At 40.8% G+C, this 13,587-nt stretch overlaps 1 protein-coding gene across 5 annotated transcripts in view; it reads right to left on the bottom strand.

The window, feature by feature from the left end:
- Positions 1 to 13,587, bottom strand: part of mef2d (myocyte enhancer factor 2d) — a 197,701-nt gene that overhangs the window by 20,225 nt on the left and 163,889 nt on the right. For all 5 annotated transcript variants that reach the window (XM_046044987.1, XM_046044989.1, XM_046044986.1 and 2 more), the window contains exon 6: positions 8,247 to 8,303. In XM_046044987.1, coding sequence (XP_045900943.1) covers positions 8,247 to 8,303 — 57 coding nt within the window. The remainder of the gene's footprint in view (positions 1 to 8,246; positions 8,304 to 13,587) is intronic.

The raw sequence follows: 13,587 nt of genomic DNA, 5'->3' as shown, positions 1-13,587 counted from the left end.
AGAGAGAGAGAGAGAGATTTGGTGAAGGGTGGAGAGATGGAGGAGGCTGTGTGTTTGTCTGTTTTGATGTTTTTAGTATCTGTATCTACCTGTGAACTCTGCTTGGCTGCCTGGGTGTGTATATTCAGCTCTTTGTTTGTGTGTGTTGATGTTTGCCTGTGTGTGTTCTCATTAGCGAGTTGGATCGCTCTGTCGCACCACATGCTCCTCATCGTTTCTGCAACTCAAACATTGTTTTTTGGCAGCGCTCTGATTTTTTTCTGCATCCCGTGTCACTCTCTCTCCAGAACTATTTTCTTTCCACTCTCTCTCAACGTCATTCCTCTTTTGTTTCAGTCGTCTCAGCGCGTGGTGAAAAAAGACAAACGTACCTGGACTCTTTCCATGTTACACTGCAAAAAATATTCTAAGTCACTCTGGACTATTACTAGGCCATTATATATATGCTTTTGTCACACATTTTCCCTGATGAGACTTGCCTTTTTGATGAAATACCTGCATTGAACCTGTAGGAACTGAAGTGTGCACAGCCTCTTTCTTTCTCAAGACTTGATGTTTTGGCCTTCCCTTGGCATAGTATTTTTTAAAAACATATTTACAATCCAAACAAATTTGTTTCAAGAATTTACTAGAAATGATCATGAAAAAAGTTCAAAAATTTGACACATTTCTTTAAATGTTTTGAAACCGTTTGGTTTGTATTGAATCACTTCCCTTCCCTGTCTGTGTCTCTCAGCTCCAAGCCTACCATTTCCTGCTGATGTAAATCTTTAAAATTGGGTCACAAATAAACTATTTTAAAGTATTTTAAAAAAAAGGCTCAGTAATTTCTTTTCCCTAAATCAGCTGGTCACTGTAGTTTTTACAAAATGTTATACCAACCTGAGGACAGCAGTACCCTGTATATGGAACTGAGTCAAACTGCAGTGTGTAAGCTCATGGTAATAAACGCAGTGTGGCTCACTGATGTGTTTTTAATGGTTCTTTGGTAACAATGGAGCTCTATGGCACAGAGGAAGAAGCGATATCAGGCTTTGATACCAAGGCAATACTTGTTGGTTTGGGAGTTTTCATGTGATTTGCTGACATGAAGAAAAGTATAGAATATCACCATATGTTTAACAATAAAAGGAAATGACTCTTTTTTTAAAGTGTGGAGTACTCGGTTTCTTTCTCACGGGAGCATTCCAGCAACATCACAGGCGACGTCACATCTGCTGCACGCTCCCTCCTTTGATACTGCAAAACTGGTCACATTCCAAATACCTACATTCCCATGCAACAGTTACTCTGTAAGAAACAATACCTGATCCGTGACGTGCTTAAATTGCAGAATAGCACTTCTGTGTGCGTGCATGCTTTGACGTCAAACCTGCTTTTTAGGAACAAGGAATATTACGTTTATAACCCAAATCTTGTACGGTAGATTTCAATCCTACTGCTCTTCAACTACTACTACATATTTATATCTTTTATACCTTAAATTCAATTATGTTCTTCTGATGTATAAGTTTAACATTCCCTGGACTAGTATTTTTTTTATACATTTCTTATTGATTTTTCCATTAACTGTTTAAGAAAAGTCTGGGTGTCATGACAACAAGAATCCAGCAGACAGCAGCCTGTTCGTGCTGCTGAGGTAAAAAGAAGAACTCAACTAAAAACAGTCACAGTGTGTAAAAAAAGTGGGACAGCAGGGAGTTTCCCAGCCCTGACACACACACACGCACACACACACACACACACACACACACACAGGCCGTATTCCCCTTGGACAGGCAGAGTCAGGGTGTGTGTATGATAGCAGATAGCGGTTCGCCATGACGCCGCCTCCAGACGACAGCGGCATGTGACTCTGCTTCATCTCAGTCACACACAATCCTGGGAGACACGGACAAACGCACCCCATGAACTAAACCTGACAACAACAACAAATGAAAGCTACCTCTCTAACAGCTCAAGGGGAGGGTGAGAGGGAAGAAAGGTGGCAAGGAGAAAAAAAACAGTGACAGTGAAAAGAGGAGGTGGGGGGGGGGGCGCGGTGAAAGGGAGGCAGGAGGAGGGAGAGTTTTGAGGTTGTAACAATGGAGGGAAAAGAGAAGGAAACAGTGGAAAGCCCATTTGAAAATAAACTGAAAATAAATTAAAGAAGGAGGAGGAGGGAAATAAAAAAGGATGTAGGGAGATAGAGAACAAGAGGAGGAGGTAAGGAATTAAAGACAGAAAAGAGATGAAAGATGAAAATAGAAGGAAATACGGAAGGAAGGAAAGGAAGAAGGAAATATAAAAGAGGGAGGTAGGGAAAAGGAGGAAAAGAAGTAGGGATAGAGAGGGGAAGTACGAAAGGAGGCAAGAAATGAGGCAGAGCGCGAGACTAGGCAAGGGAAAGAGAGGGAAGGAGAGGAGGAAGAAGGAGGGAGGAGGCTAGACAGGAAGCAAGGAGGTTAGGGACTGACAAAAGAGCTGTGGATTGAGAGAAGAGGTAAGGAAGGAAGGAAGACAGAAAGGAGGGAGAGAATGAAAGGGTATGTAGGCAGAAAGTTAAGGGAAGGAAAGAAGGGGGGAGAGCGAAGAATTTTACTTCCCAGCAGGCATCTTTCGATGTGCAATAGTTGGCCTTGAGATCACCTGTCCTATTGACGCACAACGGATCCTCCCTGCATCAGGTGTTTCTGGAAAATCCTGAAGGTGTGTGTGTGTGTCCGTTGCATAACGGGCACTGAGCACGTGTGTGCGTCACTGACTGATGGGAATCTGTTTCTGGTTGCGTTGTGTTCATGTTTGTGGGTAAATGAAGAGGGTGGTGGCTTTGTGGTGACCCTGAGTTATGAGAGTTACACACACACACACACACACACACACACACACAGAAAATCACGCTCTGTGTGTGTGTGTGTGTGTGTGTGAGAGACTGAAAAGCAGGTGCCCTCAAGCCAGCACCAAATCCCCATACAGAAACAGTCTGGAGTACTGGCATATTTGTATCTGTGTGTGTTTACACTTTCTTATACACTCTATTGTACAAGTAATGGTTTAACTGGAATTCATGGATGCAGTTTTGTCATGCATTTCTGGGTGTTTCTATGTTCCCTAGTCATTTTTACAAGACCCCAGATGAATTCCTGTTTGAAAGTAAGTGTGCAGATTTAGGGGTGCAACGATAAATTGTGGCAAAATATGCTGTGACTCAAAAATGTGACAATTTGAAGCATGGAAGGCCTGAATGCTGAGAGGCATCTAGCCTACTCATAAAAAAATCTCTTACCCCAAAAACGGGGCCGGTTTTACAAAAAACCACATTGTCTCAGTTACATTTAGTGGTGTCAAAGCAGATGGTTTTGTTTTATCTGCTGAGATTTCTGCCTCACCCCAATATACTTATCTGCCCGGTAACAGTGTCCTGGTTGCACCAGATCATCCACTCAGACCTCACTGTGAACACTTCCTACAGAAGAAGTAGTCTCTACAAAAACTGTTGACAGTGAAGTTTGTGAACACCACAAACAAAATCCTATTCACCTCCATTGTACTGATGTGGAGGCTCAGACTCAGAGACTTAACTCTGAGACAAACTGGACACATGAAACTAAAACTATCCATATTATATCTTCGATATTTTTGTTGTTGTTTTTTGGAATTTGGGTGAACTGACCGTTTAAACAAAAAATGTCCTTCAACACTCGCGTGTTTGGAGGTTACTCCAACCATTTAACATTCTTAACTTCTCACTATATGTTTATGCAGAAAAATATCTTCAAGAGATTTTAGTATTACACTAAAACCTATAAGAATTTGGCGAATGGTAATTGGTTGCATTTATTCATTCAAAGCTTTATATTCACCCACTCACAAACTCACACACCGATTGCAGTGAGCCATCATGCAAGGTGCTGGCCAACCATCAGGAGCCATTTGGGGTCACCGCCCCTTATACCACATATTAAAATTAGAATCAGAATCAGATTTAATGGCCAGGTATGTGTACATAGGTACAAGGAATTTGACTCGGGTCTTACATTTCTCTCGATGAACATAGACAGAACAAGCATAAACAAAAAATATAAGCAATATTAATTTATTTGGCTTTCTGTCCCAAGGGTCGAAAATACACATGGAGAAGTAGCATTTGGTTTTTATGCTCCATATATCTGGAACAAACTCCCAGAAAACTTTCAGTTCTTTTCTTTTTACCACTGCCTTTAATAAAATAAAATTTAAGGCTGTAGATTAATATCTTACACTACACTGTGGCTTTTACTGCACTTTGAATTGCCTTGTTGTTGAAACGTGCTATACAAATCAGCATGCCTATTGAGCCACGCATCCTATATTTTATCTTGTCAATCCATGAGATGACTGTATCATAATACTGTTAGTGTGTGAGAGATGTTTATTCTGAGTCTGTTCAAGGTTGCATGAATACACACCCATTCTGAGAGTGTGAGTGAGTCACGAAACATGTTCATGCATCTGTGACTTTATTTATGTATGGTGACTGTTTGTATGTACTTTCTGTACCCTTTACATGTGCTCTTCTCTGTGTAGAAGTGTAAGTGGCTATCGCGTGTCTATGTGTGTGTATGAGGTCTCCTATTACGCTAGGCCGGGCGTGGGAATGTGTGGAATGCCGGGTGACGTCAATGGTGACATTCCCGAAGCCCCGAGTCCCTGGACAACAGCTGAGAACGACAGATTCAAGAGGAGGAGGAGGACAGGGAGAAAAGAGAGGGAAAGAAGGAAGGAGAGAGGCGAAGAGTAAAGAAGACATAAGGGGAGGGCAGCAGAGATGAGGAGAAGCTGGAAGAAATGGTTGAGAAAGAAGGCTAAGTGGAAGAGATGAAGGACAGAGAGGAGGAGGAGGAGACTGTAAAGAAGGAGCGGACATAGGGGAGGAGAAGAGAGGAAGGGATGAAAGGGGCTAGAGAAGAAGAGGAGAGAAAGAAATAGATAGGAAACGAGTAGAATAAAGTAAGAAAGAAAGGGAAGAGAGAAATTGTTGTTGTTGAGAGAATAAATAATTCAGAGAGGAAAAAGAAAATGTGAAAGAAGAGAAAGAGGAGAGACACCGTTGGGAAGAAGGAAGGGGAGAGTGGGGAAGGTCCAAAGGAAAATAAGTGAAATGAATGAATGAAATGAGAAAGGAAAAGGTGAGGAAGGAGGTTTCATGTTTCGACACATGAAGGAGTCATGACGGGTCAAGTCAATTTCATTTTTATAGCCCGATATCACAAATCACAATTTCCCTTGAGGGGCTTTAACTCGTGACTATTACAGTGAGTTGCAGGTGGTTCTGACAGTAACATTCAACCGCGGCACACCTCCATCATGAAAAATCATTTTTAAAAAACTCAGTGTCTGGTGAAAATTAAAATTTTTGGAATGGAAGTGGGCAGGAACGCTCCGGTACGCAGTACCGGCACCTCGACATTTTACTCTTTGGCGTACCGGGACTTCTCCCAAGCTGCCGGTACTCTCCTCTGCCCTCTCCATATCAGGTTCTCTGGGCGCTACGTGACTCTCACCTGTTCCCGTTCTCGCCTGCCTGCTAAACTCTGTCAGCGAGACAGAGCAGGGAGAAGAGAAGCTCGGGTGCTATTTTATCAGAACAATGTCACACCATGAAAAGCAGCAAAATTCAAGTTCAGCTAATGCTGAAAGTAACAACTCGTAACATTATAATTAGGGTCAGGACTTTTAATGAGAGTTTTTGAAACACTGGCTCATTAATTTCAGGCAAAACCAATTGAATGAAAATATTTACTTTCACAGTTTCAGCCACAGATGCTACAGAATATAAAAGACACGTCCATGTCACATTTTTCCAGTCATAGATAAGAACACACAGTGCTGGAAAACTACCAAGAAACTCTCACAAAACACTTTATATTTACTTTTCTATTCATACTGTGATTGTAATATACATATACAGGATAAAGGTAGATGTATTTATCATTTTACAACATGGGGTTGTATAACAAGATTAAGTTGCAGTTCCCTTTATGCTATCATGTTCTAAAAGAAGTGATTTGATCTTCATATCCATATTACAATGCTTTACTAATCTGCACTTCCTCTTTTTGATGAATCACCACACAAAACTGGTCTTTAAGCAACGCTGGTGCATTGATGGAGAGCAACTTTTAAGAACACATTGTAATAGAAGATGCTCTCATTAACAGCCTTGACATTAAATATTGAAACTTGGCTTTGGCATATTCCACTGATACAGTGTGGGGGAGTTAATATATATGTATTGATTTCTTTTAGCCCACCTTACCCTCAGACAATACGTTTATCAAGTGAATATAGAAAGAAAAAAAAGACACCTTCCCACCATATCTATTACTACGGGCTGGCTGGCAGTATCTGTCCTGGCTAATGGGATTTAAGGGGAGAGCTCTGGCCAGTGTCAAAGTCACCTCTGAGGAGAGTCCTGTGCCAAGACAAGGGACAGTTGGATGAGGGGGGTGGGGCGTTAGATAATTCCAGAGAGAAGACAAGTGGGAACAGCTGAGAGAGACAGGATGAAAAGAGGAGGGAGGGGGTGTAGGTGTGGAGATGAGGGGGGAGACGCCATGGCTGAAGATGGGAAAGGGTAAAGCTGAGGAGTGTTGAGCACACTGCTGTCAGGTCCCAGGGATTTTTATTTGGTACAATCGTTGCAGTAAAAATCTCACATTACTGACATAATATTTGGCTGCTGGCACAAATTTCATTTCATAAAAGTTCTCAGCTTGCCTGGTTCCAGACCTCTGAATCACCACCCACATTTCTGATTTGTTCAACAATTTTCTGAATTTTCAGGATCAATCAGGTGTTTTTGAGAGCCAAACTCTTTATAAACAATACCTACAGATGTTTTTTTTTAAACTTTGAATTCTTCTTATTAAGCCATGACTATCTAACATTATAGAGAAATACTTAAGTTACACTACAGGACTCAATATTAAACTTTTTTGCAACTGGCCCCACCTGGCCAGTCGATTTGAAACTTACTGGCCCTCCTTCCAAAAGTTATTTATCAGTGTTACAACAAAACCAAAGACTTATATGTTATGTTATACTGTTTACATGTTTAATCGTTTATTAAATACATCCTGGATATAAAAAAAAACAAACTAAAAAGTTAAAATGATAAAAAATTAAAAAAGGTTAACAAAACAATTTACTTTTAAAACCAAACATACTAACAGATGCAAACATGACGCGCTCTCTGTGAGTCTCTAATGCGACTTTTTGTTTTAGTTTTTTTAATACTAATGTTTTTGCAACTCAGTCCCGACGTTATTTTTTACTGGCACTGGGGCCTTTGGGCCACCGTTATTGTCGAGCCCTGCACTAATATCACAGAAAAGTAGCAGTCCCAACGAAGATTTTAAGTAAGACAAGTGAAATTCCATTCGTTGAATTCTTAAAGTCAGATAGCTCAGCACATTAAGCGGCCTTTTAATGTTTACAGTAGCTAACGATGATGAGAAAAAAAACTATGTATAGATTACTGACCTATAACAAAATTCAGAAATACATTTGTTCTTTAGCAGCCATGCTGGAGTCATTTCAAAATGTTGGCTATTGAGTGCCTAAAGTGTAAAGTCATCTTGACATTCACATTCGAGTCAAAAAGAAAGTCGATGACAAACACTTCAGTCAGTCAAGCAATTCTGAACTGGATTTAATGGGTTGGCAAAACTGGTGACAGGAACCAAATGTTGATCTCAATTCCAGGTATCTGTATCAGCTGGCACACCAGACCAGGTCAGTAATTTTGTCAACATTTTAAGATATTTAACTTAGTTCTGGTTTCCAAGTCACAAACAACACCGACACAAAGCCAGCTGTGGAGTTTCACAATAGTTTTTGTGTCAGTTTCTCTTCCTCTTTTAAAACTCTCTGCTCCTGTTTTTCCTCTTACAACCCGAAACCCATTCTGTTCTTTGGACTGTTTACAAGCAGCTTGTACTGTGACCTTCAGCTGTCGCCAGTCAACAGGTGCTTTCATGCTTGCGTGTATGTCTGTTTGAGTTGTGTGTGAGTTGTGGACACGTGGCCTCCTGTTGCCACACATAAAATATTCTGCATCGCTCTGCCTGTGAGTCTCAAAAATCATTTCCCTTTTATAAAGTCTGAACTACAGAAAGCAGACTGAGGCAGGGTGGATGGCATACTCTGTGTGTGTTGATGTGTGTTTTTATCAGTACAAACTTAACTATTTTAAAGAACATAAAGCAAGGTAAAAGACTACTTACGGACTGGACTCGGGCAGCCTCCGTTCGAATTCCCCAGATCTCCTCCTAACAGAGCACCTAGGACAGCAGAACACAACATGTCCATCAAATATAACAGCATAAAGATTATTTCATATGAAACCGTTAATCTGAACAGCGCTAATATAAAATGCAGCATATCCCATTTTGAAAAATATCATTAAATCAAGTATGTCATTAAAAAACTGCTTCTGCTATCGACACTCACTTCACTCTATGAAGGACCATAATTGGTTTCAATTCTGCATTACCAGTTAATTTCTAAGTGCCAGTTTCACCGATTCTCAATGGTACTTATGTCACATTGGAAAAACTCATTTTACATTGTGAAATAAAAAGATTAAATTGCCACCTGATGTTCACCCAAAGGTATTTAAAAAATAGAAAACTGGTTAAAATGAAAATCCTTACTGGAAGTAACAGTTAAAATAACTGCCAATCGAACCGTGTGTTGAGTCCTTAAGATCATCAAGACTTAATGTCACGTAACTAGGCCTGGCTTTTAAAAAAAATTTTGATATCTGTGCCAGTACAGACACCAGAACAAAGCATTTATTTGATATCTTCGACCAGCCTGAAAAACTTCTGATTCTGCTGGGAGAACTTATTCCACACTATCATAATAATTATAGATATTTAAAAGTAAAAAGAGCTTAATAAGATAGACAATACAAAAAAGCTTTAATCACATCAGGAGGAGGCTGGTGTGTCGGGGGTGCTGTTGTGTTGTTGGCAGTATGAATCAGCAAAGTTGCATTGAAAACAGTGTATACAGGCCGCCTAGGAATCTTGTATGAATGTGATGTTTGATGTTTGTCGTCAGCTGGTAGCCAATGATACTGAGCATGAATCAGACAGCTGATGCTGAGCAGCTGACATTATCGCGACCTCAGTGGTCTGCCTGAACTAAGTTGAATATCTTAACTGAACTCTACCGAGTATTTTAGCATCGTCCAGTTTATTGTTTTGGTCCACTGGCCAACAACAATGTTTACAGCTGTGTGTTTATGTGTGTTTACAGCCTATTCCACTGCCCCCAAACAGCTAAAAATACATAAAAATCAACTGTTACTGCTTTAAAACGTCAATGTATCTTAATGTGCTCCATCCCGTAACCGTAAACAAACAGCAAAGTATGTCTTTCTACTTTTATCTTCATTCTAGAAAACGTTTTTCTTCCAAATGGCAGACAGCATTTTTCTACACTGACACTTATTTTCCTTGTTGCGGTACAGATTCAGTTTTTGGCTCAAACACTCTACAGAAAGGCAGAAACTCGAGGTCATTAGGGGCGACTGAAAAATATCTGGCTGGACGGACACATGGAAAAACACCAATAAGCAAACACGACGAACCCAATACATCTCTGGTAATGTGGGATGCATAGCAGGGTACAGCAGAGTATTTGCACGGCCGAGGTTATGAAGAGGAGGAAGGGGGGGGGGGTCGTCCATTACTGCTATGTGAAACCCTATTGCCTCGGAGAACGGCATGTTATGAAAGATGCTGTAATGCATTTGTTGCGCGTTACATCACCTAATTCTGACTTACAATGAGATTACGCTGGTCGGAACAAAGCTTGATAAGTAACCTTGTCTGAGACGCAAAAATGGGGCACAAATCCTTTTAGTCAGAGGGTGAAGGATTGGTTTGCAACACAGAGGCAGCAGCGAACACAGGAGTGTACCAGCCTCAGTCAAGGAAATTATAGATTTCTGTCATTAAAAGGCGGTGTGCATTTATTTGAGCAAACAGGAGTTACAGGTAACTGAGCATGGAGACTGGACATCAGTACACGGACACACACTTACTTCTTTGGCCAATTTGCTACTTGTTGACTACTTGTTACATAAACTGTGCTTCTACATACAGAGGGCAGAAAAATAGCACCAATTACATAAAAGGTCTTTAAGTAACTACATCCCAAAGTCAACCATGTCTATGAAAGGTGGCTAACAATGTGGCAATCAGTTCTTTAACATGTTTGGGAGATGTCAAATGATGGGTCTCACAGCGGACTGACGTTAAATAAATGTGCTTTTTTTTCTGAACAGTTTGGAGAATCATGACAACAGACTGTACAGAAAGTAGGACAGACACAGGACGACTGTACTGACAGAGAGGAACAGCAGTCAAGTTTAAAGCGGGATATGAGTCACATATGCATTGCATAGAGGGTTGACAGATGCATTCAACACAATATGACCCACATTTAAAGCAGAGTTTGCATGTGGTAACTTTAAAGTCCTTTTTTTAAGTATTTACTCAGACTGAGTGATTATTTGATGAATTTGCTGATAGACTGTGTGAAAGACTCCACTGATGCGAGCTGTGAGGGGGCAAATGCCTGCTGTTTACATAATTTTTAGGGATGCACTGAAATTAAAAATCTTGTCCGAAGCCAAATATAACAAAAAAATTAGCAGAATACCGAACAAGTACATTCACATTTTTTTTTACGGTTGCATAAATTAAATAGTCAAAATGTGCTTTTTACTTAGTGTTTCCCACAGGATTTGGAGTGACTATGGTGGGTGGGTCGAAAGCCAAAGAGGGTCTGGTATTAGGGTTGGCCCGAATGTCATTTTTTGAGCTTCGAAATTTCGATAGTAATTAACAGCTTCGCCAACCTCACCTCCTCACGGCAGCGCTCAGCGGTCCCGTTATGCCGGTTGTTTAAACGTCTATTGATAAGCAGGCTGTCACTTCACAAGCTACAGCTATGTATTTTCATAGACAGAGGCAGAACAGCAGAAGAAGGATAAATGCCCAAGAAGTTCTGCTCAGTGAGGGAGGGTCAGATGGGAGAGAGATAACGGCGGGCATGGGTGTGCGTGTGAGAGAGAGAAAAATAGAGAGAGCGCTCTGTTTATTTATTCTCATAGCTAGGCTAACTAAGTGATTGTTACCAAAACTTTGTTTTTAACTTTGGCTAGCACACCAAAGTGCAGGACTAAGAAAGGGAGAATTTACATAAAAGAGGAATATATTGCAGGGTAAAGGGATCAGATATTGAGCAGGGTAGAGATGCGTGCCGAACAGGGTTGGACAGAGCAGGGGGAACCGTAGCTGAGAGTCCAGAGTGAGAGTCTGATCCGAGCAGGTCCAGAGCAGAATCTGGGAATAGTTTCGCCGGGCGAGGGTCCAGGTGGAGAGCAGACGGGATGAGCTGTGTTTCCGGTAGTGGAACTAAATAAGACGTTATTATGCAAAATTCACTTTTAAACTTTTATTATAGCCTAGCCTACTAAATGCTCTTCTACAGTCGGCCTAATATAATTATTTAAATGTGTTCATTATGTTGTTTGTTTCCAGCCTACAGTTTAGCTACTGATTAATTTTAAAATGTAGGAAATTTGACTGTTTAGGTCTGTAATGAAATTAAACAATTGTAAAATTAATAAACACCATAACTTCCACACTACTGCTGTCATCACTCAGTTTAAAGTGCTCCCACACAGCTGAGGGCTTCCTTTTCTTTTCCCTTTGATGTGAACTGGAGCATTACGGTCACTGCTGTCGGCGGAGGTCATGTGTGCGAAAAAACCCCTCAATAATCTAATCTCATAATTGAAAATTGAAGGTGTACCCAGCGATGGAATATTCAAATATTTGGGTCCAGCCCTATCTGGTGAAGTAAACTACATGTGTCCATTTTTTAATGGACACATGTAATATATTTTATACTTTCTGTGAATATAATCCAATTCATCTTATTTCCATCCTGTCTAAACACCTTAAAAGTCCGACCCAATTTGATAAATAATGTTGTATGTGGGTCGCGTACGGCGTAACATGAAGACTTCACAGCCTCTCTTCAGGCAGGACTCTCATACTGCAACACTTGTCTTTGTAAAGACACAAACTGACGGGAGAAAGTCTCTAACCTGCCTGTCAGCTCGCCGACATGTCAACGTAATTGTTCAGTAAAATTTATTCGGTCTTTTGCAATATTAGGCCGAACACCGAAAGTGCTTTTTTTTTTGCTATTTTCGGCCGATTAATTTCGGTGGGCGAACATTCTGTGCATTCCTAATAATATTTAGGGCTGAAACGATTCATCGACTAAATTGATTAATTCAGTTATTAAAAAGCATCGACACAAATTCTTTCATTTGATGCTTCGTTTCATCCATATAACTATATAGTGCCCTTACCATTACTGTGGGGGGGGGCACCGCCAAGCAACAGCACTTCTTAGAATACTTGATTCAAAAGCAATTTCAGTGAAAATGGAAGAGTTTGGCCATGTTTTCTAAATTGTCTCAATTTTGCCGTTTCTGCGCTGCAACAGAACATCTGTCAATCAAAACAGTGTGGGCGTCACTCTGAAGACTTTTCCTTCAATCTTCTTTTGTACAAGTTTTAAGTTTTTGTCTTTTTTCTCCTTCAGTTTGTTTCAAATTGCCTTTGCTGCAAAACACATCAGTTGCTGAGCATCAGGGGACTTTTCAAATAGAGAGCTACAAGATCACTTGGCATTTAAGAGAGAAAATGGATAAAGCTGTAATATACTGGTTGGACCATTCAGCAAATGAGAGAATTGAAACTAGACATTTATTTATATAAAAGCTCCAGAAATTATTTAGTTACACAACCACTGCACAGACAGCTGTAACCAAAGCAGTCCAGCTGCGTTTCATTCCGTCTCTTACCTGCGCTGGCTGGTCGCTGCGGTAACCCTGGCGACACAGTGTTCCTCTGCAGAGCTGGTTGCTGTGGTGACAGGAGGCGGGGGTCTGTGAGGGTGGAGGTGACAAAGGAGGTGGTGGTGACCAGGGCGCCGCCAGGGTTGTTGCTGAACTGGAGGGCTGCCGCCGCTGCCGCGTTCTGATTGGATACTGGCACGGTGACTGGCATGGAGAAGGTTGGCTGTGGGACTGTAGACTGGGGAAGAGACAGGAAGAAGGCGCGGCTCAGACTGTGGCGTCCCCCCACACGGACAAACACATTTGTACAGTAATAAGACAGGTGATCAGTTAGTGATCTGCAGCAGTGCAAACGAGCCCGCAGGTGAAAAACACACCAACAGAACCAATCACAACAAAGAGTCTTTCCAAAACAGTTGAGACTTTATACACCGTTATATAAGACACCAACTGTCCAACTCTAATGTTCATATATAATATCCTGGTGCTACAAAAAAACATCATATCTGCTCGTTTTTGTCTGATTAAGAAAGACATTTTCTTAAAATAAGTGAAATTGGTCCTATTGTTTTAAATTAGAAATATAGAAAATATTTTTCCAATAGTTTTTTTTTTTATTGGCTTTTTGGTCCAAAATGACTGATTAAGGCATTTCTTCAGTGGGAGATTTTTAT

Source organism: Micropterus dolomieu, linkage group LG03, assembly GCF_021292245.1.
Source record: "Micropterus dolomieu isolate WLL.071019.BEF.003 ecotype Adirondacks linkage group LG03, ASM2129224v1, whole genome shotgun sequence".
NCBI classification, from domain to species: domain Eukaryota; kingdom Metazoa; phylum Chordata; class Actinopteri; order Centrarchiformes; family Centrarchidae; genus Micropterus; species Micropterus dolomieu.
Note: the sequence above shows the minus strand (reverse complement) of the source record. Positions and strands in the feature narration are given on the sequence as shown.